A 19,308-nucleotide genomic window follows, 5' to 3' on the forward strand; every position below is an offset into this window, starting at 1 on the left:
CGTAATAGCGGCCTCTTGCGGCCTTCAGTGAAAGTCTCTGAATTACACGTTAACTGGACGCAGATGCTACATGTACTTTGGACTGTACGCCCGAGGGCGTGTGCGTTTATTTCAATATGAACACATATTTTTCACTCCATATTTCAACCCAGAGCAATATGAAAGGCATCCAACAGCCCATTGTATTGTGTACATCCATGTCAACTTTTTTTTTTTTAAATCAAAAGCCATCTTAAAAAAACAGTCACAGATGAAACTTCAAGTTGTGCGATTTATTAAGTGCCATATGAAATGCAAACATCATGGTGTATTGTAGAGGATATCAAGTTAAATATCAGCATCCACTCTTCTCACACTAAATGTCTCGGCCATACACGGTGCATGTTGATGGTTTTATATAGAGCTACAGATCAATCAGAAAAAAAAACAACATCAAATACTTGTATATTAAATGAAACTACAGTCCCTCATAAGCAATAACAGCAAAACAAGTCAGCAAATATATATATATAATCATCATCTCTACTTATATATCCACTCAGAAAAGGAAACTAGATATACTTGGCGGGTTTTTGTCCCAATATTAACAACTTTTTTCTTCCACTTGCACACACACTCCTCACAAAAGCGTGCAGTGTAAATGTTGGTCCCTTTGTCACCACGTGATTCCAGATCTTTGAATTTCGAGAAAGTATGGTGATGTGACCAGAGTCTGGGCAGCTGCGCACCATTAAAGCTAAGAATAACCGTGGAGGCGGGGCCAGAGGAAACGCTCTTAAATAGAGAAAGAAAACGAGATCGAGAAGGACGATATTGTGTATTTTACACGACCAGAACAGAAAAATACTTATTCCATATTTATCCCAGTCCACCTCAACACCCCCTTCCCAAATGTCTGTGAGCAGCAGCACAGCGGGGCAGACTGTGGAAGACTCAGTGGCGAGGAGGAGACACCGTGGCTAGTGGGGACGCAGGGCCCGGGTACCTCTGTTTGGCATGCTTCTCGCAGTACATGATGTCGCCGACCCAAAAGTGACCCCTCATCTTCAGGTTCAGACCACAATCCGTGCAGGTGTAGCACTGCGGGTGTCGGTATCGGCCGTCCACGATGCGCACGGCCTGTGTGCTGTGAGGAGATGAACATAACATTGTAGCGCAGCTCAACAAAACACAAGTATTTCCCAAAACCATAAGATTTTTGTTCAGTCGTTTCCTGCTTGTTATAATGTTGATGTCATGGTCTCTTGTAACTCCTCTCTCGATGTTTGTGAAAGTCTGAAAGCTACTCGTGCAAGAAGTTCAAGCTCATGTCTGTTTGCGGGAAGTCAAGCTTGAGTCTCACCACTAGGTGGCAGCTCACCATTTCAGACGTGATGCTGAGTCTGATTTAAATAATATGAACTAGGTAATCACTATTCTCATTTCAACACGTCATTGAGAGTGGCGTCGCGTGAGGCTTTGCTGTTGCCCTCAGTTGACGCAGTAACTTGATACTGCAGAACAAACAGAACCCAAGGTTCTGTGACGCGAGGCCTCCAGCATCTCCAGCATGAGTCACCCGCTTTCAATGTAACAGCACACGAGCACGAACACTTACACAATACTGGTGCCACACTTCTCACAGGTGTGGTATTTGCTGACTCCTCCCACCGGAGAATGTGTTATAGGAGCGTTGGGCGTAAGATTCCCGGGGAACTTCAGTGCAGCCTCTGGAAAAACACACACACAAGCACAGCTGCTGATTGTCCCACATCAACACTTGATTCACCTGAATACCTGCACGCCACATTCAAGACGTGTTCGAGTCACAGAAGAATGCAACCAAGACGCGCCAGCTCCACCATCTGCTGTCAGGAGAAATATAGGATGGCGCTCATGGGCCTCATTTCACTTCTGAACATTACCAGTGGTCCTCACCTCAGAGCTGAACTGATGACAGGCCTCCACCAAAGCTATAACAGAATGTGGCATTTCACAGCCAGAACTAAACATGAAAGAGTCTTGTCATGTTTATTTAACAAGGAAATAACGGAAACAAGCTGCGTGCTTGATTGATCCACGCTGCTCTCACAACACGCCGAACACAGTGAGAGAGATTCCTGACGATTGAGAAGGTTTTAGTCATTCAAGTCCAGATCCAGACATCAGAAATGATCAATGAATAGTCTGGTGAGCTTCAGTAACTTGGGAAAAATCTGAGTCTTTCCTCTTTGCTGTCCTCATGTAGACAGCACATCACGGCAGTGAAAACAATTACTGCGCAGCGCAGCATTATTCATTTAAGAAAATCTGTCTGTCAATAAAATTAGATGTTTATCAGCCTAATAAAGGTGAAAACATGTGAGTTATCAAACATCAGCACACATCGTGAGTCCCGGACCGCTGCCCTGCGCTTCCGTTCCCAAGCACAATTTTCATGGAGCTCCCAGCTGCACACCTCAGTGTTCTGGGAGTTTGAGTTGCTTTTGACCAGACAGCGATCAGACCCTTCAGTGGCCGGCATTTATCATGTTTGTGTGGAGTCGCGCTGTACACGTAGTTTCCGATATCTAGCTCCGAGTTGCCTGGGGTGAGAAGCTCACCACCAGCTGAGAGTTTCCCGAGACAAAGCGCTGGTATCCAGCCGGGATCAAGTCCGTGGCCAAAACCCGACTCGCTGGTGTTCACATCTCTGACTTCAGAGTCAAAAGAGCTTTGTCTCGAGGAGAACCCGCAGTGTGAAAGCGCCCTTAACCAAGCTTCATGTTCAACTTCAGGCTTGTCGAAGTACAATCATGCTGGCCTGCTGGGTGAGTGCTAGCTTCGCAGCCTAAGAGCAAGACGAGGTAGGCAGCAGTTCCCGTGCACTGAGGCTTTAGTTACTCGCCAACTAGCACACAGGTGCCCGATGAGGAGAAGCAGAAGCTTCTGACGCTGAACCTAGTTTAAGACAAACTAAACCTCCACCACTTTAACTGTCGGCTATAATAAGTTTATTCCCACAAACATGTCTCTTCTGACCGATTTTCCCAGTTGTGGATCGACTAGAACCAACTTCACAATAAGAGCATAACAAAGAAAACAGAGACACATCCAGATGTGATCATGTGACAGGGTCATAATGTTTGATTGATTGGGATTGGGATGGCGACAACGGCGATGATGCCAGCTTGACTACGATCTGTGGCTGACCAGCTTAGCTACAGCGCCACTCACAGGACTGGCATGAAAACTAAATCATTTTCAACTGATTTAAATTTCAAACTGATTTGGCCCCTTCCACAAACATCCTCGACTTCCTTCTCAGCCGTGTGTCACTTCATGTAATATTAACATTTGCTGCAGTCATGTCTGCACACAAGCTTCAGGCTCCTGGCGCCGAGTCAGCCACAAGTCAACAGCGACACAGGTAGCTATTTCCACAACACATGAGGAGAGATGTTTGCAGGGATGTACTGACCTTTCTCGTCTGCCTCCAACACTTCCTGCAGCATCTTGAAGGTGTTGGACTGACGGGGGGCGCTGCGGGACTCCCGGTTCTCCTGGATCATCTTGTAGACTTCAGAGTCCCTGTCAAACCTCTGCATGGCGAAGTCGGAGCCTGAGCTGCAGGGACAGATGCAAAACATAGATAAGAAGTGATGAAACATATCTGTCAGTTTGACTGGAATTTCAAAGGGCCTTTGACCTTGAAACGAGATGACAAGCTCACACGCCACAGGCACAACCAATGGCGTTTTCAGTCTCCAGTTGCACAAAGTTTATGGAGAAGCAGCAACTTCCATGTGAATTATTCAGAAGACTTACTTTGAACTGCTGAGCAGACAAACTCAACAGCAGCTCTTTATTGTGGCTAATTCGTGCTGATTTCAGCAGGGGGGAGGAGAGCGCCACACAGAGGGGGAGCTGAGCATGTCAGCTAATTGGGGGATTAGTAAAAGATGAGCGGTCCTTTTCGGAGCAGATTCTTCTGGTGTGGCTCGTTTTTACAGTTTCCTTTAAAGATGAGTGAAACAGCCCCTCCCTCCCTGAAGAAACACTTGAGTCTCTCCTGACTGACGTGGATGGATCAGCAGCTATTTCCTCGTGTCTGGGGGATGTTTGTGTGTTTGCTGACAGCAGGAACCGGTCAGCCTGGTTCACATGACACGCAGGTGCGGCTGTGATAGCTCTCACCTGGAGATGATCTAACTGTCACCCACAGCATACCATCGCAACCTCTGTCGTCAATGGCAGTCGTTCAGTGAGCGATAATATGGACTGAAGAATAGGAAACATAATGAAAGACTGAGAGTTCAGAATGATTTTTGACCTCCTAAACCCTAAAACTGATAAATCAATGACATTTTGATCAGGCATCATCCATCGCCGCAGCTTCTGGAGCTTCTGTTGCGTGTCAATTGATGTTTAAACCCGACGATTGTGGCTGAAACTGGAGATGGCAACCAGAGAGGACAACAAATATGTGACCAGGAAGAGAAAGGAAAAACAGCCAGGCTGCTTCTCTGCATCCACCAACATGCTTTAAATTGAAAACAGACATCTGGAGCAGAAAGTATAACTTCCCCACCCTCCACAACCTATTTCCCCTCCAGCGTGGCTCAACATCCCCCTCGGACATGTAATCTAGAAACAAATGGAAAGTCCTGTGTCCAATGGGAGGAAAGGGAGTGAGGGTCAAAGAGAATGGCGTTCTCTCAAACATGCAGACGGGAGAGAGCAAGGGAGACTTTAGGAAACGTACGTGAGGATTGACATAGAACCAAAGGTTTGACATATGGCTTTTAAACGGGCACCATCACCAGGACGCAGCAGGACCCATGACAGAGACTCCACGTGTGAAAAGAGGAAACGCATTCTCAAGCCCACGTTTGCACAGTAAACCCTGAGCCCTCCAGTCAGAACAATCATCGACTCACCTCGAAGGGGGAAAGAAAAAGCTCCTGAAGACAGATCCACTAAGTTTAACCCCACGTGTGGGACAACACCATCCAGCACACACAGAACACACACACCTCAGTCTGCTGCAGACAGGACAGAACAACAAGAGACTGGCTGAAAGGTGCGACTCTGGGCAGAAACTTATTGGCCCGGCAGCACAAATGGGTGGGAGAATGGGTGTTGCTGAGCGTGATTGGCTGCAGAGATCCAGGGGAAGCCATGGTGTGCAGACTTTGGGCTACAGACTGGGGGCCAATTAGGGGGGGAATATATGTCGATACAAGCACAATTGCTGACACAAGCCGACCAGGTCCAAAGTCAACCATGGTTCCCTGTGAAAACACTGGACCCGGAGCGCAGGCAGAGGATTTCATGACTGACTGAAGATTTTCATTCGTGCTGAGGTGAATGAACTCTGGGGAGTGAGTTTAGAAGAGTGAGGTCAGGCAGCACCTGCGAGAGTGAAGTCACAGCTCCATCACCTCATCAGTGCAGGCAGGGGAAAGCAGCGCCAGTGCAGGTGCAGCACGCACAGCCGCTTCCCAGGGGTGAACCGCTTTCATGGTAGCTTCAGAGCAGCTGAACAACTGCAGGGAACTCACAGGCTGCTGGGTCTGATAAAGACACAGCTCTGACTGAAACACCGCTCCACTTTATGGGAGAGGAAGTCGGATCAAAATCTAGCACCATAGTTGCTAGGGGCGCTCAGATGCCGATCAGGAGTATTATGGGATGTCCAAGGTTCAGTTGAACAAGGTTGGCATGTGTTTGGATGACATAAAGCTTACCTGTGTGGTACGTTCGTTGTTTTATTATGAGCTGTGGACAACTGCTGTTGTTATGAAGACATCTCAGAAGAACCATGACTCTTCTCACACTAACCATCAATACATGTGATAGTCATCCTTAAGTCTGTGTTAGACATTCTATCAACATAGACACAAAGTGGGCTCCACTTCAGTTGGCAATACTGTAAAGCTGTTATCATAGAGATTTTCAAACACTAATATGGTCAAAAATTTAATCAATCTTTACAGTAAGGAAAAGTAATCAAGTCCCATTTTTATCGCTTTGAATTAACCAACTGAAGTTAAAGAAAGAAGACTAAATGTCAGACACATCTCTCAAACAATAAATAATTAAATTCCAAAACAAGACTAATGAAGTATATTTTAACATAAGAAAACGTGCACTTTTGCACGTTTTGGTGATTCTGTATAAACAACACGTTTATACAGATGAAATCAAGTGTTTTAAAATATGAAAAAAAGAATATGAAGAGGGGAAAAAACAATTTGAAGGTGTAAAATGCAATTGTTTCTTATTTACTAGCCCATTTCTAAGCGACCGCGTACCATTTTCACTCAGCTACACTAACCTGCGATGCAATAAGCCATCATCCAAAGCAGGAAAGCTTAGAGAACTTTGATCAGCAACTTTTATTCAACTTATGTAAGAGTTTTCATGATCTGCCTGTTATCTACCGGTGGATTACTGAGAACTGTTAAAGCAGCAGAAGTGGAGAATAACTCAGGAGACAAGTGCCTCTGGTGGAGACACTTGACACACAACCTTACGTGTTGGAGCCTGAATCTGAGAAGGAATGAGATCATTATCACCGTTTGTTTTAAGGCGAGCTCCTAATGTGCAAATCTAATGTCTTCTGTCACACACCCTAAATAATGGCGTTCAAGTGTCAGCATGTAAAAAATCACTTGGTCTGAGCAGGTGTTTCAGTCATAATCTGTAATAGTAGCTGCTGTATAAGTAACTTAGTCAACTAGATTCACACAAACAAGGCTAGACCTAATGACTTAGTTTCTTTTATTTACTTTATGCTTTAAATTATCCTGAGTGTGTCTTATGGGTCATCAATACATTTGTTTTATATTTAACCTCTTTCAGAATTGATCAGTTTTCATCAGTCATCTAAAACTATCCATTTTTTAAAAATCACAGCATGTAATAATAGTTGAACTTTGCTACTCGCTATACTGCCTCCATGTTTAACTCTTGCACTTTGTGTTCATTTTCATATCAACCTGCCTTTATTATTTTGGGGGTCCATGAGAGTTTGTGGCATATACGTGAATGTTCAACACACTGATGCAGACAGAGAATCTGAGGCTAAAACCTTTCTTTGCTTTGTTTTCCCTCCATCCAAATAGTACGGAGCTACAAAGGACCGGTCCTCACCTGCGGCGGGGGGACATGGGCATGTCCTGGTCAATGGGACTTTGAGGGGAGTAGCGTCCCGGTGGGGTTGGAGTTCTGCTGGACACAGAGTTATTCCTGTAGTCTGAAGGGGAGAAGTCCTGTGGAGGAAAAGACAACGATAAAATACCAAATGTGAACAAACAGATGGAATCTGTCTCTTCACATTCTTGGACTATGATGCGCTGCAACAGTAAAGGCAACATCAGGTATGGATTTGTCTGACAGGTCAGAGGAGCTTTGGTGCTCAGAACAATCGCAGTGTCCTCTCAGGAAGCTCCAACTCTAGGTCAGCATGAGACAATAAATAGAATAAAACCTGACACCCCAGCTTGTTTAACATGTTTAATGGCAGTCCAGGCAAAGATTTATCAGTAAATGGAATAACTTCCAGATGGAGGAAAGTTCACAGAGAGCACCACAGACTTGACCTTTGAACTTGAAACGTCCAGGCGAGGAATAAATGAGGACGCAGGTGAAATCAAGTTTCTATTGTGCCAAGCCCAACATTCCTCTGTTTTATCTCAATGACATTTACATCAGCTGAGAGTAGATAAAAAAAGTATGACGACATGAATTTCGGAAAATGTTAAAGTCATGGGAAAGACCCGAGCAAGGTGCACAGTCATCCTGTAATCATGTTTTCTTACGTGAAATATATTAAACAACAAAAGGTGGGACATCGAAACTGTATTTAGTCATTCATAAATAGCAAATGTTCCATTTTTTTCTTGTAGCGGTACTGCCACAAGAGGGCGCAACACACCAAAAATCGCCATTGAACCTCATTCAATGACGGCTTATCATTGCAGAACATGAAAGCTCAAGTACCCAGGTTATCAAGAGGCGATTGTTTGGAGCCTAACGACGTCATGAAAGTCATCAACATTATCGACAAGCGAAACTGACTGGTGGCGCAGGTTTCCCTCCGCACACCTGTAGTCAGTCTGCACTGCACATAACTCAAGCCGGACACTTTTACAGTCAGGAATCCCAGCAAACAAATGACTTTTAACGACAACAGTGTCTGGAATTCACCTGACTCCACCTGCGAGACTGACCACAAGCCGGAACCTAAACACACGGGGTTTATTGAGCAGTCCACATGTGAGCGAGGCTGGCTTTCAGGGGTGCAGCAGTCAAGTGTCTAAGGGTGCTTTCACACTAGGGGTTCAAGAAGAGCTTCAGTTGGAGCTGGTGCTGGCCTCAACACTGACAGAGTGGCAGAGAAGCAGTCAGCGCTTGCCTCTAATCTTCGACCTTCTGTTCTCAATTGCTTCCAATCTTTTTCATCTTTGTCCTCAGTGAGTGGCAGATTATTAGTTCGTGCCAGCAGGGCTTCAGCCGGGAAAGGGAAAAAAAAAAATCAATGGGAAGGCTCGCTGAGATTCTTCCCAAGATAAACGGCGGATAATAACAGGAGGCTCAGAAGACCACGGCCGCTTCATCATCAGAGGAGAAGAGTGAAGGCGCACGGCTCCTCTCCTGCTGGGACTCAATCTCTGCGGCACATATACCTGACAGGCACGGCAGGAGCATCTTGCAAACATTTTGTGTTTATGAATCCGCAGTAATGCAATGCAAGCCTTTTGTTATGTAAGTGTCTGGCTGCTGGAGCACAATCTTCATGTTTTCCAGCAGCAGGAGGAGGAGGACATAAAACCAAGTGAAACAGACTGACGAGGAAAACAGAGGCAGCGTTAAGACACTCCAGTGGCTTTTATATCAGTAACCATGGTGCAACCATCTTCAGTCTGAAGCCATCGGTGCACAAGCGAGAGGCTCAAACAAATCAACGCGCTTGATTTCTGCCCAAGCGTGGAAGTGATAAACTGCCTTGCTTGCAGAACCAACAATACACCGATCTGTAATGCCCCAGTGGCTTTAAGGAGGTGCTGTTATTGTTTTGTCTCAGATAAGCGTTCGGATCCAAAAAGGGCGAGACGTTTGGCAAAAGTCCATCAGCAAATTCCTCCTGGTTCCTGTTGCTGTTAGAGGAAACTCCGATTAAGGCAAGAGTCAAGGGATCTGTAATCAGCACCGCAGTGGTCAACAGGGTCGCCGTGTGTTTTGGAACCGCAGTTCGATCGACTGCATTTGCAAATCAGCCTTTGCAGGATGCTGGGAAGGAACTCAGGGTGGTATCAGTGGTTTCTCATGATGTCTGCAGAAAGAAATGTTTGTGATGTGGTTTCAGGCCCAGTTCAATATGTCACATTCCATTTCCATCCCAGCTGACTTACATCTGGATAACTAGCCTGACAACGCTCGGTCATGTGTGCGACCATTTCTCACAGGGACACAAAAGGCACGTTGCCAGTTTCTCAGAAAATCTACAAGTGCACATCAGGCAGCAAGCATGAACAAAAAAAATTAAAAATCAAATGATCATGATTTTATTTTGCAGAGCAAAATACAGCCATGAAATCAGACCATGGCAAAGTGCGGCCCAGGGGCCACATGAGGACCTTTTCCGGTTTTGATCCGGCCGTCGTGAGGAACTATGAAATGGATAAGGAATCACTTTTTCTGGAATGCATTTTTTTATTATGAATTATTATTAAAATGGAAAAGATAGCTTCTTTCTCCTCATAACAAAACAAAAAATAAATACATTTTCAGTAAATTATACTTTCATGTTCTGCTTAAATCCTAGTCCTATAACTGTACCAGTTTATAATTTCACATATAAACATCCTAGCCATTTTTGAATTTTAACATAAGGCTTCTTTTATTGGCATTTTGCTTGAGGATAGGGGGAGATTTTGGGGGGCTGCTGTGTCGAATAAAAATCCATTAGATGGTTGAATACCAAACATTCATGAAGTCTCCCAACAAGGAACCCGGGGCTGTGCCCAAACACGCAAGCTACATGTCTTGACCTGCCGCTTCTCAGTCATAAATGAATGGCAACATCATTATTTGCGCAACGATAAATGTGCATTGTCATGAACCTGTCTCTCCAAATCCAATGGGTTTGCACGATCAAAGCAAACGATTTAGTGTAATTGAGGGGTTTAAGTGGAGCGAGTGCAATTCAACAAGAAAGTAAAACGGGCCGCTGTGTGATTGGCCACATGAAGACACGAACAAACAGGAAATGTCAACATAAAGTGAGGACAGCTGTTTGGGATCGTGGAGGGTTAAGGACGTTGGTGCCAGTAGGCCGCTCATCATCACCACTGCCACCCTGCAGCTTCAATTACAGGGCATCGTGAGACAGACAGGACAGGAGTCTGGAGCAGCTTTATTTTGAGAGCCTGGTGTGTCCATATGCTAAGTATACGAACTTCTCCACCGCCACCATGACGTGAAGAACAATGAGGTGGGAGAGAACAGACATCTGAGGCAGAGCAATAATCACAGCTGTTCACTGTTTCCTATCCAGCAGTGAACTCTGGCGGAGGTCTCCAGCTCAAACCTGGGGCTGTTTGTTGTCTCCCTCTTACGCACTGCCACTGATGGACCAACCCTTGTAATTAGGTTGCGGGTACATTGCGGCGCCTAATCATTAAACACAATAAGCAACCAAGTACATCAGTTGAGTCCATATCAAAGTGGATGTTATTAACATTCCCCAGACATCAGTGAAAGAATAATGATTGGGCATGCGTGAGACGATGACACAGCTGGACGATCACTCTGCTACCAACGTGCATGTTTTAAGAACAAAAGTGTTGCCATCTAAACAGAAATGTGTCACAATTGATTCATGAGAGTTGCAATAAAATCATTGCACTACCAAGTCAATATAAACCAATAAAGCTTGCTTTTAATTGAGGGGAAAAAACTAAAGAACTACAACTCACAAACCCGCTTCAGGCTTAAGAGTAAAGGAACACTTATTAAGAGCTATTATTTATGTATATGTTTTTATATGGTTTACTGCTGTCAAAAGATTCAAATTTTAATGGCAATAAATCACACTGAAGCTGAGTTAACTCATGATTATTAAAAAATTAATCACACATTTTGTATCAGTTCAGAATGAAACTTAAAGGAGGTTTGTTGTTTCTTAAAACACGACTTAAAATGCACTTAAACTCTGGCTTTTATACAAACATGCTCCAACAACCCAGCATAAGAGATACTGTCAAAAACATTCTTGAGAATAACCTCAGAGGCACTGAAAAGGTTCCAAAACATGCTAAAAGCACAACATTTTGTAAGCAATATTGACCTCTCCAGTGTTGATTAAATATTCCTTTATGTTAGATCGAGAACAGATACAAAATAGTCAGTCCTTGATCCCCATCTAGCAACAAAAATCCACAGCAAGTCCCGTTGGTCAGGGCATACCATGGTTGAAGTCATAGAATTGCAGTGGAATGTCAAAACAAAAAACCTCAATAAAGCCTGTTTCTCTTCCATTAAATTTCCTCCAACTGTAAAAGTTCAATATAGTCTGAGCTCTGTTATATTTAGAAGATTTAGCCTGAGGTCCACAAGCTCGGGTGGAGAATGCGCAGGATGTACGACTCACTGGAAACATATATGCAGTAAGCAGACCTCAGCACAGTAAGCATCTCCCTTTCATACTTCATGTGTACATTCTTGGCAGGAGGTCTCCGAGTGAAGCATTCATTAATCATTACCATCTAATAAAGTGAAAGATCACGCGATACCAGAGCTAATACTCCTGCTTTACATAAGTCCACCATGGCCACACACTGGCAGATATGAATCATATGTACAAGATTAGAAGCCCCATGAGCAGCAGCAACATCGGGAGAGCTGTAAGAACAAAACCAGGTGCTAAACCATCACTGAAGGAATCTTCAATAGAGATGGCTTTGATTTGACTTTTCACTGACTCCTCTAGTCACTAGATAGATTAGATTAGATGGCCTGTTTTAGTCCTGCAGTGGAGAAATTCAACATTACATTTCCATAGGCCAATTAAGCATCTCAGGATGTTATTGAATCTCAACAAGGAGAACACCAGAAAAACATAAAGAAGTTGGGTGAAAACAACTTAACATAAGTTTGGATGACTAAAAATGCTGTATCACTCAAACAGGAGAGGGAAAACTCTACACCAGTCTGAATGTTGTGTTACATTTACAGGCCAATTTGTGTAAATCCCACTGTACAGGTGATGGGATTACTAGCCATCAAGGTCCCAGGTTTGGACAGTGTTGCCTATGAGCTAATTAAATGCAGCCACACAGAGAAACCATATGGTCCGTCTCCTTCTCTGGTTTCACACCGGGACAGTTGCAGTAGTGCGCTGCTGCAGCCCAAACATGAAATACAATTTGAGGGTTACAGGGCCGTGCTCAGGTTTCGGCAGGAATTTCCCCTCAATTGCTAAAACATAAATCCACAATGTCAGCAAACGTCAATGCAAGCGTGATGTCTCCGTCAAGCGGAGATGTTTTCAGAGTGTTACTCGCAAATGCTTTTACCAGCTTGAGGGTGATGATTTACGAGTGACGGACACAGCCATGATCACCCCAAAGAAGGATTTTGACTTTTGCTGACACGTCCGTTTTTGCTGGAATGAACTTTCTGAAGAGCAATTATGCACATCATTCCCTCGACAACAACTTTTGGAATGTGGACATAACTCTCCGCCACCTTCGTAAACAGCGCCACCTTGTAAAACGTCCCATCTCGATTCTAGCCAAAACCTCCCCATAAAACTCTGCCAGAGTGGTCGAAGTCACGATGAGTGAGCTGGGGAACTCAAAAAGCAGGAATCAAAAGAGACCCAGTGCGTTTCTCACTCCAAAGGAAAGAAAAACACGATGCTGATCAATCAGTGGGGATGAGGAGAGGCATGCTGCCTGTGAAGAGCCTACATTGAATTCCCAGCTTAATGGCTACACGTCCACGTGAAAAGGCATCACACTGTCAGGGCTGAAGAAAACATCCCTCTGCAGTCGCGCTGCCAGCTTCAATCCCCTGATACTCCCCTGCTTAGCAAAGCACCAGGCTGCCAAACCAAACAAGAGCCCTACTCACGTAAAAGCTCAAATTGTCCATCATCCCAAACGAGATTTAGGCTTCACATAGACTGGTCAACATTTTGTTCAGTTTCCTTACTACCATAGTAACATGCTGTGTATAGTCATACTCACTCCTGCCAGGTCTCCAGTCAGCTCCAACGAGGTGACCACAGATTTAACTATTATCAGCCACAACCACCAGAATATTGCAGGACACACTCGCCCACTTGCGTGCAGTGGGACGAGCTCTGGCCAAAAAGACGTGTTTCAGACGGATGAAGTGTTTTTTCGCATAAAGCCTAGTGACACATCATCCTTCTGTGGCCAGTCCACCGAATTTAGCCAGGGAGGAAACGGTTCGAGCAGTTTGGACCAAGTAGCATCTTGGATGTCTCATACCGCAAAAGATATTTATACATTACTAAAAATCTCTGCGGCTAAATGAATAACTGCAAATAAAAAAATGGCTTTAAAAATTGGCCAAAAGTGAGGTTCAGCTGAAGACACGAGAACATTTTTCAAATTTGGGTTGAGGTGTAAACATTTGCTGCTTTTTGTGCTGAAAACACAGCAGCCGCTTAATAACGTGCAGCAAACAGTCGTAAGTGGAAACAGCTTCGGAAACAGTTGCATTCCTGTTTTTTTCAGAAGGTCAGTGCTCGGCAGAAGCTAGCAGGTTGGCATGTGTACTTTGGAACATTTAAATACTTCCTTTAAAAGTCATAACACTCATTTAAATTTCTTTGGTGTGTTTGCAAGGCGTGTCTAGTACAAGATTGGTGAGCAAAGGAAACAATGAGAGGAAAAACTATACAGTATTTAAACATATCCACCAAACTGAGCCATAACATGGTGAGCACAAAGAAGACTTCTGATTTAGGTCTAAAGGCCAAACTTTTATGGACATTTTTTCCAGATACAACCTTAATAATAAACATGTTTTACTGATCCCAGAAAACAGCCATCTTCCCATTAAACAGTGCACTAAGGGCACATTGTTGTCACGGTTTGAGAAACGACTTGACCTTATAGATGAATGTGATGGCTTAAGTGCAGCGCGGGAATGTCAGTGAACTCCCTGGTGTCCTCCACACACCTTTTCAGTCCACCTCGACTCAGACAACACAAGAGCAGGCCTTGTGGTGAGTTAGAAAAACTACCTGCTGCTTTCACAGCCTCTATTGTACAAGGTCGCTTTCTCAGGACACCCAACACCCTGGAAAATGGGGGGATACTATTGCACATCACTCTCTCCTCATGGAGGAGTGAGGAAAAGTCTTTTAGGAGCATTTTTGGAGACACTGACCACCTGATACATTCAGAACAGAGGCTCTTGTCATGGAGGCTCCACCGTCTCTGTGTTCACTGAGTTGCTGTGGTAGGCTCGGCAACCGCAGAAGACAGGCTCTTGGTGACGTATGGGATGGGAGAACTGAGATCACCTTTTGGAGTCAAGTTTAAATGTTCAAAGATTAAAGTTTCAATCTAAAAGATGAACATTGAGAGATTAAACGTATTGTATGACCACACATTAGAAGACAAAACAGGAAATGTAAAAAGTAGTCAGAGATGAAATGGAGGAAACTTTGTAAAAATAGAGTCAAGCTAATTTAAAAATTGAAGGTTGTCCAACTTGACAAGCGCCACAGTCACAGGAGTCTGTTCAGCTGCCATGTGAGTAGCACGTTGATTGCTGATGTCGGATTGTTGGAGCTCACAACCACAACATAGCCCCAGATGCATTTCACACCAGATCCCAGGCTACAGCCTTATTCCGGCTCCACGCATGGTTTTCGCTGTGGTCTGGATCAAGAACCTGTCTGTCTGTACTACGACTCAAGGGCTTCGGAGAGCGCTATAACAATGAAGCCAAAAATGCTAAATCAAGGAGCTGAAATTTGCAGGAAATGATCGTAATTACTCAAACTGTCAAAATCAAAACCTCAGATACCCCAACGTAAAGACAAAACTGACCATTTATGAACCTCATGGTAGTAATCTGGGTATTTTATGAACTATTTAAATGGTGTTGTTTTTCCTCTCCAAGGATCTTTATGGCCACATTGTACAAAAAAAGTCCAGCAGTCTTAGACAGTCCTGGCTCTGTATAGTTATAGATTGATTACATGAGTTTGCGGCTCACTAAGATATCAAAACGCTAAAACAACAGATACCAGTCAAGGTGAATCTTTTCCGCCGTTTAAGTGTGTGAAGTTTGAATAAACTTACTTCATATCAGAAAAGCTGGACACTAAAATTATGTTCTGAAAGTTGACAAATCACATTTTATGTCAATACAAAATGGGAGTCAGAGTTGTGCAATGATCGAAACACGATAGTGTGCCAGTTGTATATTCTTCACGACGTCATTTGTGTCTAGCATGGAAGACAATTTGTTTGGACAAAAATCACTCTCTACACAAACCCTAATTTCAGTCTTTTAAACCTGTACTACCTTTCCAATCTCACCAAACAACCCACAACACAGGCTTCGACAGCAAATATCTTTAAGTTATAATCAAGAGCACACACTACAGTCAAGAGTAAGAATGCATCGGTGAACTCCTCACTCAAGATTGATGTCCTCCAGTTAAAACGTATCTCAGAGAGCACATCAGTTCAGATTGAATCTGAATGTGAACCTCAAGTAATATGCCTGTCAGTCACAGCTCATTCATGTTAGCACACAAACCCTTCCTGCCTGAAAACTATTTGAGCAGATACCACATGGCATTAAAGTCACATCAAATTAAAACTAAAAAAGAAGAGATTGATGAGTTGCAGTCTGTGATTTCACTTGGATGGACTTGTGGCTGAGCATTTCATTGACTTAAATATCAATCAGAGGCGTCCTTAAAAGACCTACTAGCGGCACTCTGAATTCGATTCACTGTGTAAACAGCACAAAGATCTGGAAGAGAAAATCCAAGAGTGGCCTTTCTCAGCAGACAAGCTCTGTGGATGGAACGCTCAAATGTTTTCAAGTTCAAGCCACTGCATATTTATCTAACTTAATATACCCTCTGCACGAGTTATAAAAATGACTGGAATCCTCGTGCCATGACAAGAGGTCTCCAACATTTCCCTCTCTGTCATCTCACATGTTCTGCCCTCAGTGGGACCCGTGCGTGAGAAGAAGCATGTAGACATAGCTGAACTAGCCTGGGATGAACTTTCTCACCACTTTTTCGAGTCCAGACGCCTCCAACTAACAGAGACCCATGCTGGGTTTGTTGCCTCATTCGTAAATAAGCATCACGATCTCAGGGCGACGCTCTCAAGATAACCTCTAGTCTTTGAGTTAACACTTGCATTTTTCACTATCAGCCAGAGTCATTAGTCTCGGTTCAGGCAACGAAAGGTTAAGGTCATTGTTTAGACTCATATATTTCCTCGGAGCAGGCAGCGTGTCTGACTTCTGAGCAGCTTAATGTCAGATATTTTAAAAGTCTGACCTTCACAGTTCATACACTCCCAGTTATAAAAATGTCAACCATCCTCTGTATCCTGCAGTTACTGTGAAGCCCACACCAGTGTGCTCACATTCAGGGCATCAGAGGAGGCACGCCGACGCAACAATTACAGGGGAAAATTTGTTTTGGGCGTTAGAGGAAATCAGAAGTGAGTCAAGTATGTTCACCATGACCATATGACTCATATGTTTAAGATTTTAATAGATAAGACTCCTAGAAGACACTCACCTGTGACAGTGGTCTGGACACCCTCTGACTCTTCTCCTCAGGAGACCATGAACGCATCTGAACACTTAAAAAGAGAGAAAGCAAGAGAGACAGAAGTTAAAGAGGCAAAAGATATAAATAATGACAGACCTCATCACCTAGAATGGATTGGGCAGGCAAGGTGTTCATACTGCAACCTGGCATACTGAATGAGGAGTGAAAAGAAATACGACATTGATGTCATATTTACACGACAGCATACAGCCACAGTGACAAGTGTAACATGATGATCAGAGTGCATGAGCAGTAACAAGCGAGTGTCAGACCTTTAAGATGAGTACAACCTTTCAACAGTTCACTAGTACCAGAATCAATTAATGTTGTTGCACACAGAGTTTGGTGAATGTTCCACATTCAGCCTTTTGTGAAAGCCATTACCAACTGTGGAATGTGATAACCTGTGCATTTCCTTTGTTCCTACAGTACAATCCCACAGCTCCACTTGCTGTCTGTCATACCTATTGACCTGGCTGCTGCTGGGGAGTCAAGGGAGTGACTGGTTGCACGCTTTTGCAGGTTTAAAAATGTTTATCTTTAGAATTTGATTACCTAAAAGTGGTGGTTGAGGTTAACTGTACAGACGAGGAAGGTGAGTAAGGATTATAAAAGCAGACAACAAAACTATTTGTTTTGACTTCATTGTTCCAGAAAACGGTGCATATCTTTTGTCCATAGTCAAACACAGCACCGACTATCTTCTTTAATACCTGTCTGATAACAGAAGGGAGAAGGTCAGGGCAGGTGAGGTACCTTTTGTTAATGGCTTGTATCACTTTCTCTCTCTTTTCATTGGGACTGGAAGGAGGAACCGGGGAATAAGGTCCAGGGGAAAGTGAGGCCGGGCTGGAAATGGTGTACTCCCTGTAGTTCTGGTTCTCATCTCGACTCACCATTACTGCCTCCTGCAAAACACATGAGAGGACCAAACAAATAGAATGAAACAAGGTGACTAATATATTTAAATGTACAAACAAAAGAACCATCAACACATTGATCCAATAAGACGCACATATACATAAGGCATGCCAATAAAACAATCAATGAAATGACAGAAGATGCTCAACCAGGTGCTCTGTTATTTATTCAGAAGATAAATATTTCTGGACACACACAACTGGCAGTGCTTGTCTCAAACGCATTTATTAAAAGTACCTGCCCTAGCAAGATTTTTACTTGTCCCCGAGTATTGTCCAAACTCATACCTGGAAGCGCCCAGTCAGTTGTTCAGGAGTGGTGATGCCATTTGATTGTCGAGGATTGGGAGGATCAGGTCTGGCGAGACAGAAACACTGATCAGCACAAATCAATATAAATGAATAATGAATGGATATAAATGAATATTCTAAACCTGAGAAATTATAATGAACAATAAACCACAGAAGTAACACATAAAAAGACATTTGATTTTGTTTAGGTGCAGATTACTTCAGCCACATATAGTCATCATGGGTCAATATTGAAGATGAAAACTGTGTCCACCTCCAGGAAATGTGGCTACAGGCAGCTATTTTACTTTCTTTAATAGAAAGAAGCACTGTAAGCTGTTCCATCATTGGATCTGAAGGGGAAAATATGAGCAGTGAAAGCGCCAATCTAAACACACACAGCCCCTGTGGCAGCAGGGCCAGAGGCTGACTGGCTCTACGGTGAGCCCGAGGTAATGAGGCACACAGGACAGCTTGGATGCCTGTGGTAACTCACCCAGAAACACACCTCTAGTGGCCACAGCTTTAGAAAATATGTAGTTGATAACTCAGTCAATCCTCTCGATAGAAACAACATATTAGGTGGAATTAGGGAAGGCAAATGTGAGAGCCGATCACTTTCACTGGGGGAAGTTGTGGTCTGAAAACAATGAGTGGTATTAGAGGTCAACGAGCACTGTGGCGTCTTGTCTTAAACCGCTGACCTCCGGCAGCAGGTTCTAGCCACACAAGATGGATAAATCTGCTCCTGGCCACTTTTCAAACCGACATAAATCAGTGCTTAAAAACAATCCCAAGCAACTCATAGCTGTCATCGTGGTGACCTGCTGTTAACCTGCCCGAGGCAGATTCCAGATTTCCTCTACATTGTAAGAATACCACAAGTTTCCAAAGTCAAATTAGCTCAGACGGAGTGAAAACAAGTGGGACAATATATTTTAGGTCTGTCGCAGCGACATGTATAGAAAAGAAACATCTGTGAGTTTGTAAACCCAATGTATATCCCTGAAATATACTTCAGTTTTTTTAAGCGTTAGCATACAACCTTTATGGAATATGCCATTGTCACGAACCTAAACTAAAAGTTAAACTCAGTCACACATTGCATCTTCATGTTGCAGGCACTTAATCCATGACATAAACAAAGTCACAATTAAAACGTGTAAAACATTAGTTTGTCTCCAGGACACCAATGTTAGTGACCTTAGAAAAGCACTCTTAGCTAAGACAAGTACTCAAAGCACTTGCTCCCTCCCTTAATGAGGAACATTTAGTTGT

General features: G+C 43.7%; 1 protein-coding gene across 1 annotated transcript in view; it reads right to left on the reverse strand.

Moving 5' to 3' along the window:
• Window positions 1–271: 271 nt before the first annotated feature.
• Window positions 272–19,308, reverse strand: part of pdlim2 (PDZ and LIM domain 2 (mystique)) — a 31,752-nt gene continuing 12,715 nt past the window's right edge. The window contains exons 4-10 of the mRNA XM_053871850.1: window positions 18,028–18,097; window positions 17,576–17,727; window positions 16,787–16,850; window positions 7,117–7,235; window positions 3,440–3,585; window positions 1,598–1,709; window positions 272–1,126 (exon numbers count right to left, since the gene is read on the reverse strand). Coding sequence (XP_053727825.1) covers window positions 934–1,126; window positions 1,598–1,709; window positions 3,440–3,585; window positions 7,117–7,235; window positions 16,787–16,850; window positions 17,576–17,727; window positions 18,028–18,097 — 856 coding nt within the window. The 3' untranslated portion in view covers window positions 272–933. The remainder of the gene's footprint in view (window positions 1,127–1,597; window positions 1,710–3,439; window positions 3,586–7,116; window positions 7,236–16,786; window positions 16,851–17,575; window positions 17,728–18,027; window positions 18,098–19,308) is intronic.

Source organism: Synchiropus splendidus, chromosome 7, assembly GCF_027744825.2.
Source record: "Synchiropus splendidus isolate RoL2022-P1 chromosome 7, RoL_Sspl_1.0, whole genome shotgun sequence".
In the NCBI taxonomy this organism is placed as follows: domain Eukaryota; kingdom Metazoa; phylum Chordata; class Actinopteri; order Syngnathiformes; family Callionymidae; genus Synchiropus; species Synchiropus splendidus.